The sequence below is a fragment of the Alligator sinensis genome, unplaced genomic scaffold, assembly GCF_000455745.1.
Source record: "Alligator sinensis unplaced genomic scaffold, ASM45574v1 scaffold50_1, whole genome shotgun sequence".
NCBI lineage: Eukaryota > Metazoa > Chordata > Crocodylia > Alligatoridae > Alligator > Alligator sinensis.
In genome coordinates, this window is record NW_005842059.1 from 2,559,622 (window position 1) to 2,581,586 (window position 21,965).

General features: G+C 52.4%; 1 protein-coding gene across 4 annotated transcripts in view; it reads right to left on the bottom strand.

The window, feature by feature from the left end:
- Positions 1 to 21,965, bottom strand: part of SAMD4A (sterile alpha motif domain containing 4A) — a 172,663-nt gene that overhangs the window by 148,697 nt on the left and 2,001 nt on the right. The window contains exon 2 of one of the 4 annotated variants that reach the window (XM_025203509.1): positions 5,716 to 5,739. The exons of the other annotated variants lie outside the window; for them this stretch is intronic. Coding sequence (XP_025059294.1) covers positions 5,716 to 5,739 — 24 coding nt within the window. The remainder of the gene's footprint in view (positions 1 to 5,715; positions 5,740 to 21,965) is intronic. 4 annotated transcript variants of the gene reach the window in all.

Genomic DNA, 21,965 nt, shown 5'->3' on the forward strand with positions numbered 1-21,965 from the left:
GACTTTTTGAATTCTTTCGAATATAATTAAGGAACCAATAAAGCTACAGATTAAACCCGAAGCAACAGTTCAGGAATTAACACCACCACCTGTACAACAAGGTTAGCCTGGCAAAAGAGCAATGCAGAACCTTTCATGCTCATCTGTTACTATTAACAGTTACTAGCGCATAGTCAAGAAAGACTAGAGTCAATCGTAGAGCCAATACAATTAAACGTTGCTATCAGATAATGGCAGACTGCTGAAAATCTCTCTTAGGAAAACCAGTGTATTTGCCAAAAATAGACACGGTATCAGAGAGGCTCAACTTTAAAGCGACGCTGCTATCTGGACTCAACACGCAATTCCTTCCCAAGATAAACGGCGGTGCCCTGTGACAAGCTGCAAAGCTGCCCAATCGACTCGAAAGGCGTCACCTACATAAAAAGAGCAAATTGGCGACACGATGGTGTTGTGCGCTGTGCACATAGCTGCATTATTCAAAGGAGGGTGGGAACAAGTTTTATATGGGGCATCTCTAGCGAGTGCCGGTAACACCACTATACCACACATCATCTTAAGAGGGTAATAAACTTTTAATGTAGAAAATCATAGAATGATAGATAATTAGGGCTGGAAGGGACCTCAAGAGGTCACACCTAGTCCAACCCCCTGCTCCAAGCAGGACCAGCCCCAGCTACATCATCCCAGGCATGATGGGCCTTAAAAACCTCCAAGGATGGAGACTCCACCACCTCTCTGGATAACCTGCTCCCGTGCTTCACCACCCTCCTGGTTTGTTGTTGTGGGAAACGTCATTTTGACACTTGGTTTGGTTCTTTGCACCACGCTGGAGCAGGGGGCTGAACTAGATGACCTCCTGAGGCCGCTTCCCGCCCGGCTTTCCTATGATCTTAGGTCTCAACTACAAAGAGGATGCAAAACTGCAACTCATTTGAGAAACCTCCACAAACCCCTTTTCCCCACGTGACGACGGCAACATTTCAAAGCTCCGATGTCCAGGCCTAAAAGGAAATGCCGGAGAAGTACTTCGGAGACGACAGCATTGGTATGACAATAGCACCAGGGATCCCCGTTATAGGCACGAACTACAAGGCAACCCTTGGTTTCATGGGGAGTTTGCTTACTCCCCCCGACTCCCTGCAAGACGTAACTGGACAGGCAGCTGCTTTTTTTTGTGCCTTGCCTCCCAATCAGCACCCAGGGCTGGTGCCCCAGTTGCTCCCGCCACCCCTTAGTTATGCTACCTCTCCCCCACTAGCCAAAAAATTAGAAGAGAAAAACCATCACCCACAGACAAGCACTGCCGGGTCCATACGCTGAACACTGCCCTGTTTGCCACCCAATTTACAGTCTCCCCAGGGCCTCGAGGCTGCTCTCGCGGTGTGTCACGCTGCAACGCGTTCAACAGCATCCTTGGCCACGGGCACATCCGGGAGGTTCCCAAATGGCAACGGTAAGGCTTGCACGACAGCCCTTCATTTCTCCTACGCGCATCCATTTAGTGTTTGAGATTACCAAGCAGTAATTAAGAACAGATTTAATTTTAGATCTTATGGCACTCTGCTGTTTCACATTAGACTGTTTAATTCATCAACTCCAACCCTGATACTATCACTACATTTGCAGCTCCTCCAACAACCAAACCCCAGCCATCTTCTCGCTGTTCAAATAGGGAACGATGCAGATCTGGAGTTTGCATTGTCTGCTTCCCTCCTAGGAGCCGGATCACGTGCCATTTACTGATGTGCCCTAGGTGGTCCCTAGTGACCCCTGCGGTATTAGACCCACTTTTACCAAAAGCCATACAATTCATCCCATGGAGCTGGGGGACAATGAAGTGGAAGGAGGGTTTCAGAATATTGTACTCGGCCATTTTAAATTAATGGCAATAAAAGCATCCCCGGATGTGGCTTAGCTTGGAGAGACAAGAAGACAGGAGGCAACCTCCCTGGGCTGATGAATCGCACACAGATAGGATAGCAAACAGAGAGGCACTGCCTTCAAAGCCATTGCTCCCCCCCTTCCTAGGCGAAGAGGTGAAGGTAAGAAGTGGATATGTGATGTGCCAGGGATCAGAGGGATCACTCATGTCAATGATGGGGATCAGGACAAAAGACCATGTCTCTCTCAGTCAGTCTGCTCCCACACTGGATGCTCCAGGGCCAGCAAACCAGGGCACCGGCCCAAACACAACACTCCCGGTAGGCCTACAAGTGAGCGCTGCAGGAACAGGCATGGCAGGAGCTCCAGCGGTCACCCCCTTCCTCCGACACGCTAGTGCGGGTCCCCCTTAAAGTTCAGCCTGAATTGCACCTTCATGCACATCTGCTATTCACTCAACTCAGGTCTACATACTACAGCAACAGAGGAGCCTAACGCTGTAATGTTCTGCCTCTCAAGAAACCAAAATCTTTGTTTCTTCAGGCAAAGGGCAACGAAAGAGTGCCAGGAAGGGTGCCCGGCAGGCACCCAACTCACACCGGCTGCTTGGTTATGAACGGACGAGCTGCCGTGGCCTGGCTCAGACCACAGGTCCATCCTGCCCCATCTCCTGTGTCACGGGGGCAGAGAGCGGATGCTGCAAGGGAGCGTGAACTGGGTCCAAGGAGGGTTTTCCCCTGCTCCTCTCCCGCTCGCAGCCTCCAGCATTTAAGGTCTAGGAAGCTCGGACGCTCAGCAGCATCCTCCAAGAATGTGTCTGATCCCTTTTTGAACCTGGCTGAGCTGTCAGCTTCGAGCACATTGTGTGGCAACGAGTTCCACATCTTAATTACCCGCCGTGTGAAAACGGCCGGCCGCGTGTTCGTTTTGTGACTCTGTCACTCTAAGGAGCTGCGCATGGCCCGTCCGTCTCGGCTCTGAAGATGCAACGCCTCCTGGAAAGGAAGGCTCTTGTGGTGCCGTCGGCTGATGAGCAAAAAAGTCACATGTGCAATAGAGGATGCACACGAAGTTGGTCCTCGGGTGGTCACGACTGCCTGCTCTGTCTCGCTGGCCGGAGCAACCCCGGTGGGGCACGGACAGAGATGGACCGAAGGCAGGAGTAACTGCCCCAATCTCTGCCCCGTGCAGGGGATACCACAGTCCCCTCTGACTTGAAACGAGGCAAACCTCTAGGGAAAAACAGCAGTCAACTGGCGTGGCACCGCAAACCTCTCCTGAGCAGGGCAGCAAGAAACCAGCCCTGCCCCGTGCCCCCCAAGCCAGCAAGGTGCAGAGCAGACAGCTCGGAGCAGCCCCCAGCGCCCTCCTTAGACCAGAGCGGTGCCTTAATCACTTGATGTCCGGATAAGGTTCTTTAGGGAAATGAGATCTCTTTTATTAGACCAACTCAAGAGTTGGAAAAAACGCTCTTTGCAAGCTTTCGGGTACAAACACCCTTTTTCTGGGAGAGTCTGCAGTTGTCTTGTGCTCTCCTGGATGGGCCGGAAACCTCCAGACTGCACGGTGCCAGCATCGCACCCTCAGACGTACACCCGTGCCCCTCCGGGCTCGATCGCCCTGCCTAAGGAAAGGGCCGGCTGCCCCTCTCGTGCGGCTGCACTCAACGATGCTGGAGAACCAGCTCATGTACAGGTACCAGGGCAGCACACCACAGCCTCCTTATGCATGGACACACACACATATAGAGCAAGTGGCAGTCACAACAGTCTGCTTGTGCATGGACACATGCACACACACTCCCAGAGCAAGTGGCAGTGTACAACAGTCTCCTTGTGGATGCACGCACACACACACACACGAGCAAGCACCATTTTCACCTTCTCAGGTGTAGCTGAGGACCAGATCCTGCGTGGGTCACTGTTCTCACTGGTTTTCCCCGGCTTATTCAGCACCAGTGTGAAACTGGGAGCGGGGGGAAGCAGCACCTAAAACATCTCCAACGGGCTGCTGAAGCTGCCCAAGAAATTGGGCAAGTCCCTTTCCGGGCCTTTGGGGGAGGTGGGCGGAGGAAGCTACACACGAAACCAAATTTCACCAGTGGAAGCAAACGCGCATGTCGCCTGCACAGATCCCAGAGGTCTCGTTTCCTGTCCAGCTCTTCCTTAAGACAGAAGTATTGTTTCCCCGACTGCAAGTCTGCAGAGAGGTGGAACGTAGCGGGCATTTAAACAGCAATGAATGATGCCTGGCTTGACCTTGCATTATTGCAGTGCTGCAACGTTAGAAGAAAATGAGAGTGACTTGTTAAATCCTACCGCTGGTAATGCAACCGTACTGCTTTGACTTTGCAGGCAAAAATTAAGCTCTTACAAAATCACCACTAACACTTTAATGCAGTTGGATTTAGTTTAGTATTTTACATTCCTCCGGTTCCAATTTACTCGGCGATCCTCGTGCTTGCTTTTTTGTGCCCTCCTGGTGAAAACTGCAACAACAAACAATCCCACGTGCGTTCCTCCCCCCCCCCCAAAGATATTCTGAAACAGAAAATGATGGGTTTTTTTTAACTGCTGGATTACTACTTTTTAATCCACGCTGCCACGGACAGGTTTTTAATCTCTTCACAGACAACAACCAAAAAAAGTGGTAGAAATTAAGACCAAAGTGAACCAAAACCATGCAATGTGGATAGCTAACCACTCTATTAGACTTTGCAGAACCAATAGGTAACTAGTTTTAGGGTTAAATTCTGCTCCTAGATAGTTCAGATTTAAACCAGTTTAACTCCGCTGTGCTGTGTTCTGGCCATATAGTTACCTCCACACCTTAGTAGGTACACACCTCTCAGTCGGTTATTAATGGATTTTAGCAGTACGACATGCCGGTGCGGGCAAGTCTTGGGAAACTGAGGCACGGGGCAGATAAAGTGATTTCCCTGCGGCCATGCCTGCGACTGAGCGGAAACCTCCTGAGTCCCAGTTATCTACCAGACAGCTTGTCCTGCATTAAAAAGCCAGTGGAGCAATGCAGACCTACACCTCCTGTCTTCTTGTCACACCGGCAGAACCCACCCCAAACAGCGGCTCCACGCAGGGAAGTGAGGATGTGACGGTGTCACCCCCTTCATGCAGCTGCTCCCTGCAGGAAACCAGACCTGGTTTGCATCCAGACCCCGCAGATATCCAGACCTTGCTTCACTGATGGGGATAAATTACCCGCTTCCACGTTGGAGCCAACCCAACCTCGGCTCTTCTGCACTGCTTGGGCCGAGTGGGCATTGCCGCTCCAGTGCAAGCCCCTGCATCACCGTGCTGCACTGAACGGGTGTGAAGAGCAACTTGCAGTTCTCCCCATCGTTGGGCTGAGCTGCCAAGGGCCGGGCTGCTTTGTAAACTGGCAATACCCCTGCAGAGGAGACATCGGTACCCACACAGCCTCTGCCCCTCTTGCAGAAATCGCCAACATAAGGAAGGACTCAGCTGCATCGCTGGTGCCAATACAGCCTTCCTGAGCAAGCCACATGTCACTGTTTCTGTCCCATAGGGCTAGCAGATGGGGACAGTAGCAGCATAGCACAGACCCTACTGGGTCCTCAGGAAGGACAGCAAAGGCTTCTTGCAAACTCCTTCCTGGCTCCAGATCTGGCAAGCACCGCCACACTGTACATGAGCAAGACCTACCCACCAGCCCCTGAAAGGCTTTACAGCATCCTTGGATAGTGCCATGCCCTGCCCAATACCTGGCACCTTGGAGAAAGGAAAACCCCAAGGGAAGCCAGAAGCCAAAGTTGTGCATTGAAGGGAAGGGGGCAAAAAAATTCTTCCTTACCATTAGAAGTGACCAGCAGCAGCCCTGGAGCGTGGAAAAAAATGAATTAAATACATTATATAATGCAGTGCAACAAATAGCGTGCACATTTTAAAAGCTCAGGAGGAACAAGGAGGAAATTGGGGAAGACCTCATCTCAAAATCATTGAAAGAAGGGCTGGAAGGGACCGCAGGACGTCACATCTATCCAATCCCCTGTTCAAGGCAGGATCATCTCCGACTAAACCATCCCAGCCAAGAGCTTGTCACGACTAGGCAGCCAGGCCGTCCCGACTTACACACACCATCTGAGGGGGGATTTAATAGCAGCCTTTAACTCCTGGCAGGGTGGCACCAAAGAGGATGGAGCTGGGCTGATCTCGGTGGGGGCAGATGGCAGAACAAGGAGCAATGGGCTCATGTTGCAGCAAGGGAAGTTTAAGTTGGATATTAGGAAAAACTCTCTCATTATGAGGGTGGTGAAGCACTGGAACGGGTTACCTAGAGAGGTGGTGGACTCTCCATCCTTGAAGGTTTTTAAGACCTGGCTAGACAAAGCCTTGGCTGGGATGATGTAGTTGGGGCTGGTCCTGCACTGAGTAGGGGGTTGGACTTGACGTGACCTCCTGAAGTCCCTTCCAGCCCTACTTTTCTAAAATTTTATGATCTACAGGATTCTCTGTGATCCCTGCAACTCTTCCTGCATAGAGAGATGTGAATATAAAGAGGTGGGAAGAGAATCAGGCCCCCACTTACCTGATCTAGCAAGAGCACTGGTGGAGAAAGGAGCCAGTAAGCCCCAGCCAGGGTATCAGAGCACTCCCCACTTTCTTTCAGGCTTGCCACTTGTGACCGGAGTTTGGGTGGGCCATTTGCTCACGTGGCCTAATGCTATATTGTAAAGCAGTGATTCTCAACCCCGGGGAACCTAAACATCCTTTTAAGGGTGCCGTGGGCTGCCACACAATTGGTATGCAAACACGGTTCACAAGATAAACCCAGAGATGCAATTCTCTGTGCTCTTTGCAACAGAAAAACTGCTCTATTATTTTTCTGTAATCAAAAAAAGAGTGAAAACGGAGTTGGCATTTTCCAAGAGGGGGCTTCAAGTCGATCTAGGGGTGCCTCAAGTCTAAAAAGATGGAAAACCACTGCTGTAAAGAGCCCCACTGAGACTGACAGGGTAAACCCCTATGCAGCACCGAGCAAACTGCAGCACGGGGTGTCTGCTGGCTGGCAGAGCCCGGGTCCCACCCCACCGCTCCTCTGCTCCACGAGCCGCAACGCTGCAGGCAATTTTAGCGATGGAGGCAGGGAGAAGGAAATGGAAACCGGGCACGCAAGAAGCAGCAACGCACGGCAGCAGCTTCCAAACCAGTTTCCTGCCTGGGCTAGATCTGAGAGCAGGAAAACAGCCCTCGTCTCCTCTGCAGAACAAAGAGGGAGAGAGGAATGGCCCGGGTCAGAGGTGATGCCTGGAGGGAAATGCCTCCTATTGTAACAGCGCTTCGTTCTTCCATGACGAAGCAAGCTTGCAAAATGCACCCCCCCGCAGCCATCCTAGCCCCAGAGCGGGGCTGCTGGCGAGGCCGGGCTCTTCCCCACTCCGGTGTGCTCTCGTGGCCGATCACAAGAAGGCTCAGACCCAGGCAGGGGCAGCCCCCGTGAGACCGCGCTGGTTCAATGACACTACCACGACACGCAAGAGGTGTAGAAAGGCTGCGAGCCCCGCAGCAGTGGTGCCCAGCCTTGTCAGACAGACTCAACCCACCCCCCCTTGGAAAACGCCAGCTCTTGGCTTCCTCTCGTTTCTTAACGATGGGAAAATACTAGAGCAATTCTTCCGCTGCAAAGAGCTCAGAAAACAGCGTGGTTTTGAGACTAGGCACCCGCACAGCCTTCTCTTTTCTTTCGGCTCGGCTGCAGCAGATGTTGCTAGGATGGATCTGCCGAGACGTTTATTGGAAGGGATGCACCTGTAGAGGCGACACGGGCATCTGGTGGATGGGCCCCGCTACGCTGACAGCAGCCGAACGAGAGGATGGGATAAAGGAAGAGCCTGCCCCAAAAGCCACCCAGGGCACAGGTATTTCAAAGGTCACTGGCAGCATCAACGTCCCCCCCCGCTCCTACTTTTTCCCTAAAGCAGGAGAGATTGTGCTTTCTTAAACAATGATCTTGCAGCAGGGCTTGGGCCCATGAATTTCTGGCTATTTCATGCCAGGTGGCACCTCCCCATGCACCATGCCACCCCTGCTGCACCTCCTTCTAGTCCTGGGTGTAGGGAGACACGGGCTGGACAGCCAGGCCGGAGGCCCTCTGTATGCCCCCTGCTCGGATGGGTACTCGGCAGCAACGGTACTCTCTCAGGGCACGGACAAACAAACCAGCTTAACCAGGGAGACGAAGAGTTTATTCTGGCTCAGCTCGACCCACCGTAACGGTGTCGGGTTTGCCCATCCCGGGGCAAGTCCGAAGCAAGTCGTGGCAGCCAACCCAGGAATGAAACAGTTACCGCAGTTTAGTTATACTTATTGTGGGATAGGAGCAAACAGATGAAACGGTTCCAATGAATCAGCAGATGCAAGCTCAGGAGCAGCAAATCCTCCCTTTCTTTAAAACGGAGGATTTTAAGGAAAGGGAGTGCAGCAGTCCCTGCTGTGAGAGGGGTCTCTGGATGCAGGCTCTACGAAAGGCGAAAGGTGTTACTGCAGCAGCACATTGAGGGAGGCAGCAGTCACCAGCCACGCTGACCCTCGGGGAACGCACCCAGGAAGAAAGCGTGCCAAGATCCATTCTGCCTAATAGAGCGTGTCTGAAAACACGGTAGCTGGCCCTGGCTCACCCAGGACAAGGCCCCCTGGAGAAGCCTTCGATGCACACAGCTCAGTCACTAAGGTCTTCTACAAAAAGATGAAGAGCTCGAGATTTCACACCGCATGCAAGGAGCCCTAAATCAGTGCCTAGTCAACACTGCAGCCTGCTAAAAAAGCAGCACCCAGTTTGCACAAAAACGACCCCGCTGACATTGCCTCCATCACTACAGCGCTGCCGTATGGTGGGTTAAGGCAGCCTGAAGCAAAGCCAGCAAAACCGTGTCCCCTTGCAGCATCTATTTTACCAAATGGAGTGAAACAAAGTCATCCCTTTACCTGGTATTCGGCATTGCCTGCACCTGCTGATTTTCCAGACTTGAGAAAGGGCGCTTCGGGCCTGAAAGCTAATCTAACATCTCTCCCAACTACAGCTAGTCCAGCAAAAGAGGTTACCAAGCAAACCTGGCCTTGCTAAAATCAACTGCATTGCACCAGCCACGAACCTGCCCTTAAACTTGGAATAAGGCGCCTTCCGTTCCCAAACCTTGGCAGTGGTTTGCACTCCACGGGCAGCACCCCTTCAATACGGCCCGACGACCTGACCGGACGCAGCTCAGAACAATCAAGTGAACACATTTATTTTAATAAGAAAATATGGGATATCGGTGCTGACACCCAACTGGGCTCTCGCAGGGATTTGGAGAAGTGAACTCCTCTTCCTTCATCCTTTTCTCATATGGGGGCATGACCACAAAGTGCTTACTTCCAGCAATGCAAAAGCACCCGGTTAGGTTTCTGAAATTATTTTGGGCACGGCAAAGTATGTTCCTCTCTCCAAAGGGTTAATCTGAAGAACAGTTGCCAAAATGCAGAGAACACAGTGAAACAATAGCCTCTCTGATGAAATTCCTTCACTGGGTAGAGAAACCAGTATCCTCCAGCTGCCGCGACTTGTCCAGAGAGACCTCCTAGTGTTTACCCTCTCCCATAAAAAGACGGCAAACTGAAAGTTGCAAGTGCCGTTTGCAGATAATGAATGCAGAGCCTCGCACTTTAGCCACAACACAAAAGTTATATTAATGCAACATTTGCTTTGCATGAAATATAAAACTGGGCCACGGGCTGAAGAGTAGTGATGCAGGCCACCTGTTACTAGCATAGAGGCTTACTATACTTACTGGTACAGAGGCCACTTCGAGCAGCTCCCTCCTGTTACATACTCATTCTTTGTGGGATCTCTTATAGATCATGTATAAAGACTGCTTAGCTTGGCTGGACAGCTGTTTTTGCTGTAGCTGTTGCCCTGATGCATAGCTGAATATAGCATGCACTTTTAAAAATGAAGGCCATCTTCCTGGGCAAGGTTTGAAGCATCTATTATATATATATAGCAGCTGACACCGAGCCAATTGGTTTGCAATACTTTTATTACAAAAGGTGATTAGATGCACAATCCAAGATGCCTCCTCTGTAGGGCATGGAGAAGGTCTCTTAAAAAGACCCCAACATTTTTCTTTTAAAAGCTGGCCGGCTTCCGATAACGGATTTCTTAATATGACGTCCCCTTCATTGCACGGATGAGACTTAAAAAATAACAACATACGAGAATTGGTCCGAGCCTGCCTCTGCCCCCACCCTCGGGGCATGGTTAGAGGACTCTTGGGAGGAGTGAAAAGCAACAACAAGAGAGCTCTCAGGGCTCTTCTCTTCTGCCACTTGCTGCGTGTGTGTGTGCACCTCCCTACCTGCTTGCTTACATTTCAGCTCTGCTTCTGGTCTTATTGCCATGCGCTCGCTCGGCAGGCACCATCAGCCAGAGGGTGAAGTGGACCACACACCTGGCACTGCCGTGCATGCAAAGCCAACAAACGGCAAAAGATAAAGACGCCCACCCACTCCATCTCCTTTGGCTTTGTCAGACTCCACGTAAACCTGCAGCAACAGCAAGGACACCGCTCACCGTTGGAAACGCAGCGCAGCGAAGCGGACGCTGTCCCCTCGATTAGCGGGTAAAACCGGACCATGCACAAAGCAGGGCTGGGGGCTGTTTGGGACTTGAAAGTGCACCTTGTTATCAGAGATGTAAATGCTTGATCAGGACGAGCAGCAGCCTACACCTCCCAGCCACGAGCATGGAAGGGTCCAAACATCCAGCCCCGCGCTGAAGGCTACATCGTGCCTCCCAGCACAGCAGGCAGGCGACAGGATAGGAGCCAAGCAGCTGCAGTGAGCAACTGCAATAGCTTGAGGTCATCTTCAGGGGAAACAGCCCCTGGTGTCCTGGGGAAAGGGGAGGTAAGGGCCCAGCCAGCACTGCTCTCACTGGGATGCTACAGATGAGGTCCCTGTGGCCCCCCAGCCACACTGCTGGGCCAGGAGGATGGAAGGAAACCGGTCCCCCTGCACGCTTCCCACCCCCCGGCATCCAATTCAATGCAGTCAGTGACAGGCCTCCCACCGCTGTCCACAGACACGGGGTCAGCCCCCACGATCGGGCTTGGCTGCAGCAAAGCCACTGGAATCAGCACCGTGCGGGCAGGGTCAAACCCCCAGGGGCCGAAGCGTGGCTTCAGGAGGAAAATCCTGGTGTCTCTGAAGTTTGTTATCACCTGTTTCCATTGAGCCAGTGTTTTCCCCTGGGCACCTTCACAATATGACGTGTAGGCTACAGCAAAATCCTGGAGGTCCATGCTTAGCTGCCCTTGAGCACCCTGCTGTATCATCTATATAGGGGTCAGCAACATGCAGCCCGTGGAGCCGGCAGCGCTCGTGCCAGGACCGGACAGCTGGGGAGATGCACCCACTCCGCAGCTAGGGGATGGGGAGAAGTGGTGGCAGGGAAAAGCAGCACCAGCCAGGTCAGCAAACCAGCCACGTGGGCCCACCGCTCTGAAAAGTTATTGCCCGCTGCCCTATAAAGCTGTGCATCACTACCTAAATCAGGAGCATCCAGAGGGCGTTTGGGAGCCAAGCAGTGTTATGGTTATAAAGGCTCTTTTAAGGGGGGAAAAAAAAAAAAAGAAAAAGAAAAAAACATTAGTCTTATCAGTTTAACATAATGTGACAAGCCGATAACAATTCTTGCCGTACGGGGTCACTCGGGTAGTTAACACTCAACATCTCATCTACATCCACGTTATCGGGAGGGAAACAGCCTGGAAGTCTATTTTTAAAACACACCTCTCTGGCACAGAGAGATTTTTGTTTGATTAACGAACCTCGCTGAGCTGTGCTAATGGCACGGGCAATGCAAGGCAAAAAAATACAAATTAAAAAAAAACCCCACTGATTTGTGCTTCATAGGAAACAGAAGGGAGGACCCCACGGGAGAGACAATATCTGTAAAGGAAAGTGGTGAACTGCTCATACGAACCACTTCAGAGATTGCATGCTTTTTTTGGGGGGGTGTGGGGCAGGCAAATCCATTTTTTTCATTTTTCCAATTTCTTTTTTTTGCTACTGAAGAGAAAGAGGGTGGGGAAGGGGGACTGGTTTTCTAATTTTCCACTGACAGTCAGAAGTTAAATATTCTGGGGGAAAAAATGTTCCTGGCGGGGGGGGAAAAAAAAGTTTCAAATGAAAAATGTTGATCAAACCTAGGCTGCATATGCAAGGTGGGTAAATGGATTTAAAGCGCAACCACATGCGACCCTATTCCAGCCTGTGCAAGTAGCCTTAAAAACAGTCAGTGCAAAAGGCCGGCGGTCATCCTTTTCCTTGCTGAGTTTTAGTGACTCAACTTTAAGGGTCAGGGGATGGTCTTACAGCAGCAGATTCATGGATGAACTTTGAGGAATTGAACGGGGTGGACGGAACCGCACGTAAGCTCCTAAATCCACTTGGATGCCCTAGCGCTGCTTTTGATGAATGCACACGCACGTCTATCCAGGTGCGGAGCAAACACAACCGCATAGCAAACAGCAGGAAAAATAAACCAGCCATGAGCAAGGCCAGGTGGGCTGTTTGGCCGAACCCAAGTTCACAACCAAAACCTGGAAACAATTATGGGAGAAGAAAGCAAGAGGGCAGAGGTACAGCTCTCTAAAATGTCCGAGGTTCCCACCTCCGGGCTGTCTCTTGCTTCAGGGCACAGAGTAGGTGGAAGCAGGGATGGACAGGTGGACGAACACTGCAGCCCTCACCTGCAGCATATACAGGCTGCTATAATACATGGAAAAATAAAGCCATTTTTAAAGCAAAGCTCCTGGGCAGCAAACTCCCATTAACTTCCAGGGAAGCTCTCCACTGATTTCCATGGGGCCTGATTTGGGCTCCTCACACATCAGCACTGCTGGCAGTCAGGAGCTACATGTGCATTATCAAAGGGCTGGGTGTCTGCTGGACCACGTGGCTAGTCCTCACGCTGCAGGGGAGAAGAGGCCTTTTCCCTCCCAGTCTTACAAGAAACTTGTCCTGCTTCCAACTGCAGCATCGGGCGTCACAGGAGAGCAGCCCGCAAGCCCAGCCAAAGCCGAGGGCACATTGTACCCTTCAGGATCAGGGACTATTAACGGGCAAAGCCTGTGATCGTCTAGAGCAGGGGTGGCCGACCTGCAGCACGGGCAGCCTCTGTGCAGGGCAGTGGCAGCCTGGGGACAGGTAGCACCGTTGCAGAGAGGGAGCACACAGCAGGGAGCAGGAAGCAGAGCAGAAGCTCATTCAGGGAGCACAGGGCAGGGCGCAGAAAAGCAGGGCGGCAGATCAGGTCAGGGAAAGGATTGGAGCGGCACCTGGGGAGGGCACAGGGCTAACTTGTATTCATGGAGCCCGCCGAGATGTGTGCAAGCCACTTCACTTCCAGCCTGTACGCGAGTCTTCGCAGGACCCAGGCCTCACCAAAAAAGTGCTCGCATTAAGAAGTCCTTACCAAACTCTCTGTTACAACCACAAAACCGAGTCATTTCATGCACGTAAAGAAAAAAAGAAAGGTAAGGTGTTAACCAGGCATTGGAGGTGCGATTTTCTGCTGTGAAACTCTGCACCTGCACCTGCTCTTTCGCACATTTGCTCTGCTCTGGGACGGCCAAGAAAGGACGGTGCACCCACTACAAATCCAGGGAACAAAGGAAATGGGATTCCCATCCCTGCCCGGCCTCAAGCCATTTCTTCGCCCCATCCACGACCCAGGCCTGTCCTACCTAGACGCAGAGGTGATGCGCATCCCGTAGTGGACGACGGCTCCACGTCGGTGACACGGTTCAGCTTCTCCTCACCCCTTCTTGCAAAGGCCAGGGTGCAAACCTCCCCGCTAGCACCAGGGCTGCAATGCGTCGTTTTATCCAGGAAACTGCCTGCAAAGATCCCTGCCTCCGAAAGAGAAACCATTTAAACCGTACGTTCGTGGAAGTCTGACTCCCTGCTTAAAGCACACGTCCAAAGAGGTTGTAACAGGGTGGGAGGAGAGGGGAGATGGAAGCGTCCACCCCAACCCAGAGCCCGAGCTACTCCAGACGCTGCAAGGTGGGGGCGTGAGACAAGGAAGCCACCGGCCACGTTATCAGGATGCTAGCCTCCAGCTCTGCCGAGCCCATGGAAGTAACCCAACGGAGGGTTACGGCAGGCAAGATGGGACTGAAGGGGGCACGGGAGCCGTGACAGGCGTGCAAACACCTCTTAGGAAGCCTGGAGTGGTAGAGGAAGCGCTCTGCGTCCATTCACCCCGAGGGCAACACGGGAGCGACCAGCATGTGCACGAGCACACGCACGCTCACGCTTCGTGTCAGGCTTGGCCCCGAAAGCAAGCCTCTGTGCCAAGTGCTCCCCTCCTCCGGAGTTTAGCCCAGGGGAGGATGCGCTGTTGCATGCTGCTGCCGTAACCCAAGCCCTCGCTCGACCCGGCGTGGAGGGCTGAGAGAGAAGGAATTTCAGGGGAGCCAAGGAGGAGGGTTAGAGAGCGGCCAGGCTGGAGGGACAGCTGCTGTCTGCAAGCCGGATACCCCGGCACAGCTCGCTCCCCGTCTCCGGTGACCCCCTGGCATCTCTGCCCCTGGGAAACAGCAGGAAGTCCGAGGTGCAGGCATCCCACCTGGCAGATCCGCACCCGTTTTGGAGGTGACGAATCCCCTTTTTAACGCCCCGAGGAGCAACCCCTCGTGGGAAGCAGCGCTTGGAAACCCGAGGTCCCAATCCTCAGCTTCTTCGCTCCAGCCAGCTGCTCCGTCCGCAGGGGAGCCAAGCCGACTGACGCCACGCGTCCAGCTCCCAAAATTTTCTGTCCCTACAGACCCATACGCCGTATATGGGGAGATCAGCCCCCGGCGCCTTTAACCTGCCAGCAATGCAAGAAGCGGGTGAGCTCCGCGCAGTTCTCGGCAGTAACGTTAGATACAGCGAGCGCCAGGTGTGGACGGCGGAGGACTGACGAACACATCTTAAAATAAAGCAAGAGCCCGCGCGCAGCCCTATTTCGGGGACTCGCGCCGACTGCAAGCGGAGCTCCTGGTGCGGGAGAGTTCACGCGCGCGGCCAACAAGCAGGGTTTACGACAGGCGGCAGAAAGCAAGGCCGTGCTTGAGGACTAATGGAAATGCGGGAATTGCCACCTATGGCACGTTTGCAGCGGAAGCCACCGCCGGCTGCTTCAAACTAAAGCCCCTGAAACTCTGCAACACGCTGCTGCGGGATAACCCACCCCGCGTTTCTCCTTTCAGACGCAGGCAGGCGCGTCCCCTGCAGCAGGCGTTTGCTCCCTCTCCTGCGAGCTCTCTCACTTAAGGAAGTCAGAGGTCCAGCTAAGTGCCTCGGCTCCAGACCCCGTGGCACCCCAAACGGGAGACTTAATCCAACGATTTGGTGCCCAAGAGGTCTTTCAAATACTGCCTAGTCTGGAGCATCAGCACTACTGAAACCAATCTGTCTGAAAGCCGGCTGAATACAGGGATGGGCCTGGTCACCGTTTTAATTCAACCACCAGCCCCAGTGGGCCCAGTAACCTTGCACACCCCAGCCAGTCTGGACTCCGCCAGCAGAGAAGCCGCCCCATTCAGCCACTTAATCCAATTTTAAGATAACTTCATTTACAAATAGTGCGAGCACTTACTTTAATTCCCAGCTCAGAGGCTGGCCCTTATTTAGCTACCGATCTAAAGCTATTCCCAGCCTGCCCCATCAATCTGTGACTTATCAAATTCAAGGCTGCCGTAAGGCACCGAGCGCTATCTGTTGCAGCTTCCTCCTCTGGCCAGTTCACTTCCTCTGCTGCTCTTTTTGCAGAGGGCAGCTCAGGTTTATTTCTTCCCCTTCCCCAAATGCAAAAAGCAAGCTACCTAGGCACAAACGTTTAGCCATGTGGAAAGACACCCGTTTAGAGAAGTCAGGAGACTCCAAAAAAAGTGCAAAGTCTCTTTATTAAATTGAATGGGAGTCATAATAAAGAGACTTTGCACTTTTTAAATAAAGAGACTTTTCACTTTTTTTTTTTTTCTAATGATCCCAACCCGCTTTGTAAAGTGGGATTTTGAAAATGGCTCCATCTCAGCCTGACTGCTCCAGCTGAAGTCCATGGGGATTTTAACATTCGACTTCCAGCCCCTGCCCCTTAGCTTCCTATACACACACTACTTTCCAGATAGGAAAATAAAAGCAGAAAGAAGACGGTGCAATGCAACCAGCATCATGAATTGTGGTAAATAAGGAATAAAACACCACTTTTGGGATTCCTAGGCTTCTTCCCTAGCCACGAGCTGGCTTCCTAGAGACAGCCCCTTTTTCTCGGAGTAAATGGGCATTTTCCTAATGCAGCTTTTGTTCTGTGTGGACTGTTCAGATCAGACATGAAATACGTGTAGACGGCAGACAACTTCTTCCCCCTCCCTCTCCCCACCAGCAGATCACGACAGATCGGTTTTCATTACACTGATGGCAGGTGGGGGAAGGCCCTCCAGGTATCGCATCACATGCAAAGCACTTCCACTCACTGGATGCGTCTACACGTTCATTAACGTGCCGTAGTTACGGCGCATTAAGTTTAGTGCTTGGATAACCGAGTACTAAATCAATGCACTGCATCTCACTGAACTGCGCAGCAGCGTATTGGCACAGGTTTTGCCTGGCACACTACTGTGCAGTGTTATTAGGCTATTGCACAGTTGGCATCTCATGTAGACGCACGCAGTCTCTCCAAATAATGAAGCAAGTACAAAGGCCTGGGTTGGGCCAGTCCTTCTGCCTACACGGTCCTTAGCAGAGGATTGGGGCCTCCCTGGCACGTCTCACCTTTGGGGAATGAAGTCACCAAGGGCCTTCTTCACTCCTTAAAACACAAGAGGAACATACTGTGAAATCAAGGAGGAAAGAAAGCAACACGAGAGATAACAAAGAGTTGCCCATAAAAGCTAGGGAGCTCAAAGCTAACTAACTCTTCCAGTTCCTATTGGAATCGAGGAGACTGCAAGGTGATTCTCCCCCGGAGGATTAAAAAGTGAGAGCAGGAAGAAATCCTTTTCCAACACGTCTGTTATAAACCGACCCACAGGTACCCGTTAGCAGGCAGGGCCGTTCACAAAGCAGCGGCACCAACTCCTCTGATGGTATCACAAGCCCCACGCTATCTGGTCTCACGATCGCAGAGAAAAGCTGAAAGCACGGCCGATGGGCCTGCAAAGGGCTCCAAAAACACCCAAAGCCAAGAACAGGCACAAAAACTTATTTTTTAAAAACCTCATGCTGGAGGGATGACGTAGCTGTGAAATGTGCGTGGCAAGGATTTTTGTGGGGGATCGGGTAAGAGAAGTGCAGTACCAAAGAAAGCCCGATGAGCGGCTGTCCTTTCGACTGCACTTCTCTTGCCTTTTCGCTATCCCTAATAATGCCTCTTTGCTCCCAGTTTGCAGCCCTTCTCCGTTCCTTTAAGCGGGCCGCTTTTCTTTATGCACGGAGTTTTTACACAGGCCCCAGATCCATCTGCTACTTAGCTCAAGCTGCATCTCCTCCTTTCCCAGACCCCGAGGAAGGGTACCCAGTGCCCCAAAGCTGGTCTAATCTCTCTCCCAACTAAAGAGCTGGTCCAAGAGACCACCCCGACAAATCCTTGCCTCTCGTTATTTTTAAGGCGGCCTCGTGAAGGTTTCTGCCCGGCTCAGGGCCTCCGCTTGCAGAAATGCTGGTGGAGGCTGTGGGCGACTGCTGCGGAGGAAGCCGTTGCAAAGGAAGCCTGGCACAGAGAGCCTTCCTGCGTTCCCACCCGGGCACCGACCGTGACCCACCTGCACCAGGGCTGCACGCGGGGAACTCCCCCAGGTGCCCTCAGGAGACAAGGTGCAGACCAGCTGAGGACTCTCTACCATACCCCCTTCAGCAGTGCAATGGTACCGCCTCGCCAGGTGCCTGGGCCACCCCCTTAAAAATGGGCCAGTGCCCTTAGGGCATAGCAGACCCGAGGTTTGACTCTATAGGGAGTCAGGGTAAGACCTAAAGCATTGCCAAGCTCAGCGCTTGCTGCTCAGCTCCTGCAGGAGTAGCAGGAGCCATGCAGATGGACAGATGCTCTCCTCCCGTCACCCTCTCCCAGAGCAAGAAAACCAGGTACCACCTCCCTTCCGGCCCCTTACTGCAGTTTGCTGAGGAGAGATAAAGATCCCGGACTTCGCCTGCGAGCGGTCAGGTCCCCATGCAAAGGGTGAAGAAAGCTGGGCACGTGCAGCTGTTACGCTGATCAATTCAAGCTGGGATTTGAGGCTTTGGTGGTGGAGGCTCGCTCTCCGAATGGTGCTGCAGCAAGGGGTGAGCTTTCCTATAGCAAGGTGTTGGCGCGTCGGAAAGGTCGGGAACAGAGCAGCCCCGCTACGCCACCCCTCGCCACGTGGCACCCATCAGCCTAGAAGTCAAAAGGATGCTAATTCATGAGCCGGCCTGGCTGAGCGGCCCAGTGGAGACCATGGGAGCAGGGGGTCCTCTGAGAACAAGGTCTTGGAAATGCTACACCTGAGTCTGACACAGAGGCACAGACCCCGACCAAGTGATGCGCAGGCCAGGGAGGGCACGAAAGCACTTGGATGAAAACACCCCCAACTCCAAAAGGCACCAGCATCTCGTCGCCGGCGTGGTTCATCCAGTTTCTATCCTGCACATCCTACCACAACCCAACCTAGACAGCCTGGGGAGCCCAGTACGATCAGTGCAAGTTCATTCTGCCCCTCCTAGCTCCTTCCTGAACCAGCTCCCCTGCGAAGGATTTTCAAGTACAAACCCAGTATAACATGGACCTAGGGGTAAAAGTCTCCGGCGGGCAGACAGCCGGCACAAGCCCAAGGCAGGGCTGCACCCCAAGAGAGCCCTACTCCATAGGGAGAAGTGGAGCACCAGGCTCCGTGCTGCTTGCTGCGTGGGGCCGGTGTGCCTGCCTGCCGTCTGACCTTTAGTTGCGACTCCGTGGAGTCTCTGCCCTGACAGCTCCCAGCAGCTGGGATTGTAAGAGCCACACCACAACACCAAGTGAAGGGGAAGAAAAAAAAAAATACTACTAAAGACCACACTAGCATGCCACGCTAGACAGCTCAGGTGTTCCCGGTTGCCGACCCCTTCTCACACCTGCGACGAGCAAAGCTATTCTCATCAGGCAAGTCATCTAATGAGCATCTTACAGCCCTTGCCGGGGTGGTCTGCAGGCCCAATGCCATTTCCAGTAGCATCAACGGGAGTTTTGCTGCCGATCTCAAAATCGGGAGCAAGCACAGACTTTGTACAGATCTGAACTTACGCTGGGCTGGGACAGGTTGCTTCAGCACGGCTGCCTCCGCCGCCTGCATTAGCACAGAGATAGGCTTGTCAATCGGTGGATCTCCGCTCCCTCCCAGCCCCACAGGAGTTTGAGGATCCAAGCCCCAATGGGTTGTCTGGGTTTCTCTCTCCCCCGCTTGGCTGATCTTTGCGGGTGTCTTGGTTATGCAGGGCACACATCACAGATCTGCACGTGGCTGCGTGTTTTATCTAACAGGGGATTTTTTTTTTTTTGCTTGCAATGTTACCCGTCTTAATCAGATAATACTGATTTAATTTGCAATAAATTGACTTAAAATGCAGTAATAGTTTTCAAGGGCTCATACCGCAACACGCACATCCACGGTGACACCTGCAACATTGCTAATCAAAGCGTGGCTCTGCGCCCCAAAAGACACGCAGGGACCCTTTTTCTGAGGAAATCCATGACAATAATTTCACTGCTATTCTCTCACCACGCAAACTCAGCAATGATTTCTTAGAAAGCCTTTTGGAGACTTATGCTGGGGTAGCACCTTCCAGTCAGATTTATACTTTGCCTGTTAGGGACTAAAACTAGAAGTTTAGAGATCACGGGTCAGCAAAGGAAAAACGTTTTAAAGAAAGCCACACGAAGAAAACAAACCAAAAAAAAATAATATAAGACTGAATCAAACACTGGAGCGCGCTGGTTTTTTTCTCTAAAACAGGGTAGGTAAGAATTTGTGTGTTTTTTCCACCTGATATTCTTGCAAGCGGAGTCGATACTTGGAAAAGGCAGCAGGCTGGCATCACAGAGCCGGCTCCCGCTGCCTGCCCAGCCAACATGCTCGAAGCCTGGGTCTGGTGGGATCGGCTTTGTGGTCGAGAGCGGTTTGCCTTCCATGTCCGTTCAGCCCAAACCCTCCCTCCTGGCTCCAGTCCGCTGCGGGTGAATGGCTACCCGGTAAGAAATGGAGCTGGCTTGCAAACTCATCCTAAAAAAAGTGGTCATTTGGAAAGCCGCTTTCAGGCCCTGCCCTCTTTGGCCACGCTGGAACAAGCAACACAGGCTCTGCGTCCACAAAATAACTCATTCCCCAAAGGGATTCCAACTTTAAAGTCAATTCAAACATTCGCTCTAGTCACATGTCATCTTCAAACTCACTTTGCTCGAGGGAACAGAGCCATGCTTGTGCGGCTGCCATCGCTTTGGCCTCCGTACAGGTCTGGGGAAGCTACAGAGCCGGGGGGGTTTAGTGACCCCAAAGTCAGCGTGCCGTATGGACCGATACAGCCTGCATTTCTGCCCCCTTTGAAGTCCCCATGCCTGCCACCTGTTGCACACGGGCAAAGGGCTTGCCCACCAGTAGCCGCATCGACTCCAAAAGGGGCAACGAAGGGGCACCTGCATGCAAGCGCTATGGGATCAGAGCCTGCGTCCGTGGGAAAACCGCCCCTGGTTTCAACACGCTGGTCCTCGGACCGTATAGTCCTTAAACTGAAGATCTTCCATCTGCAAAGTGTTTACAACGCGCTCATCTATTTAATACTTTTTATGTTGCACGGACTGCAGCAACCGAGCCCAGCAGTCTTTCCTGCCCACACGCAGGGGGGTTGGACCCGATGACCGGTAAGGTCCCGTCCAGCCCCTAACAACGATGAAGATCAGCCCCCCCAAACCAGGGGGCCGTTCCAGATCTCCATTAGCACAACCCTCGTCACCACCAATGCCAGAGGAAATAACCCCCAAGTGTGCTGGGCAACCTGCAAAATTCAGACAGCAAGAGTGATGAAACCAAAACGGTTTCGGCTTTTTTGTGTGTGTGTTTTTAAACCTGGAGTGATTTCATTTCTAGTCGAGTGACAAATGCCAGGGTACGAAATGTGTGGTGAGTACCAGCTATTTAACACACAGGGGGGTTTACAAAGAAGGCAGTGTTAACAAAAAGCCATTTCCTCTCGTTCCTTAATTGTGGACTAGAGTTACCAGCCATTCCTCTGCTAGGATTGTACCACCCTAATCAGAAAGTCAACACCTTATTTCTCCAGCGCAAAGAGCTCATCTTGTGCCTTTGACATTTTGCAAACATAAGTAGTCCAGTTTAGCAGCATCAGGCATTTCACGATGACTCTTAAAATGTTGCTACTGGGGCTAGGACAGCCCTAAAAAACAAAAAACCACACATCCAAGTTTCAGGAGAAAGATCAGGGCGAATTCTCTGCTAATTTAAACCTTAAGAGAGAAGACCAGGGGCTCGGTCCTTTAAGCCTTACCCAAAGTGACAAACCTTCTGCCCAAGGGGGGTCCATGAAATTATATGCACAAATACAGATAACTCCCGAGTCAGGATCTGAAGGGTCAACTGTCTTTTTCTGGTTTGGGAAGAGGTGGAGCACGTGCGACTGGACGGGCTTTCATTCATACACCACTGAATAGCCGGGTGGGCCATTGAGGATTTTTCCCCCCCTTCCCTCATCATTTAAACAGACACACCACTGCTACAGCAGCCTGCAGATAAATCAGTCCCCGGCGCTCCGAACGCGCCAGCCCCCACCACGCCAGCAAAAACACTCCAAAGTTGAGATAATAATTGCACATCCCGAGAGGCAGAAGGCACCGAAGAGAAGCAGTGCTCGCGCCAGCGGGGGATCAGCTAAAAGAGGACGCCTGCCCAATTCCTTCTTCGCTAGGCCTCCACACCCAAAACCGTCCGAGGTTGGCCTGCCGGGCTGTTTCGAAGATGCAGCACTGCACTGAAACACACCCCGCACCGCTCT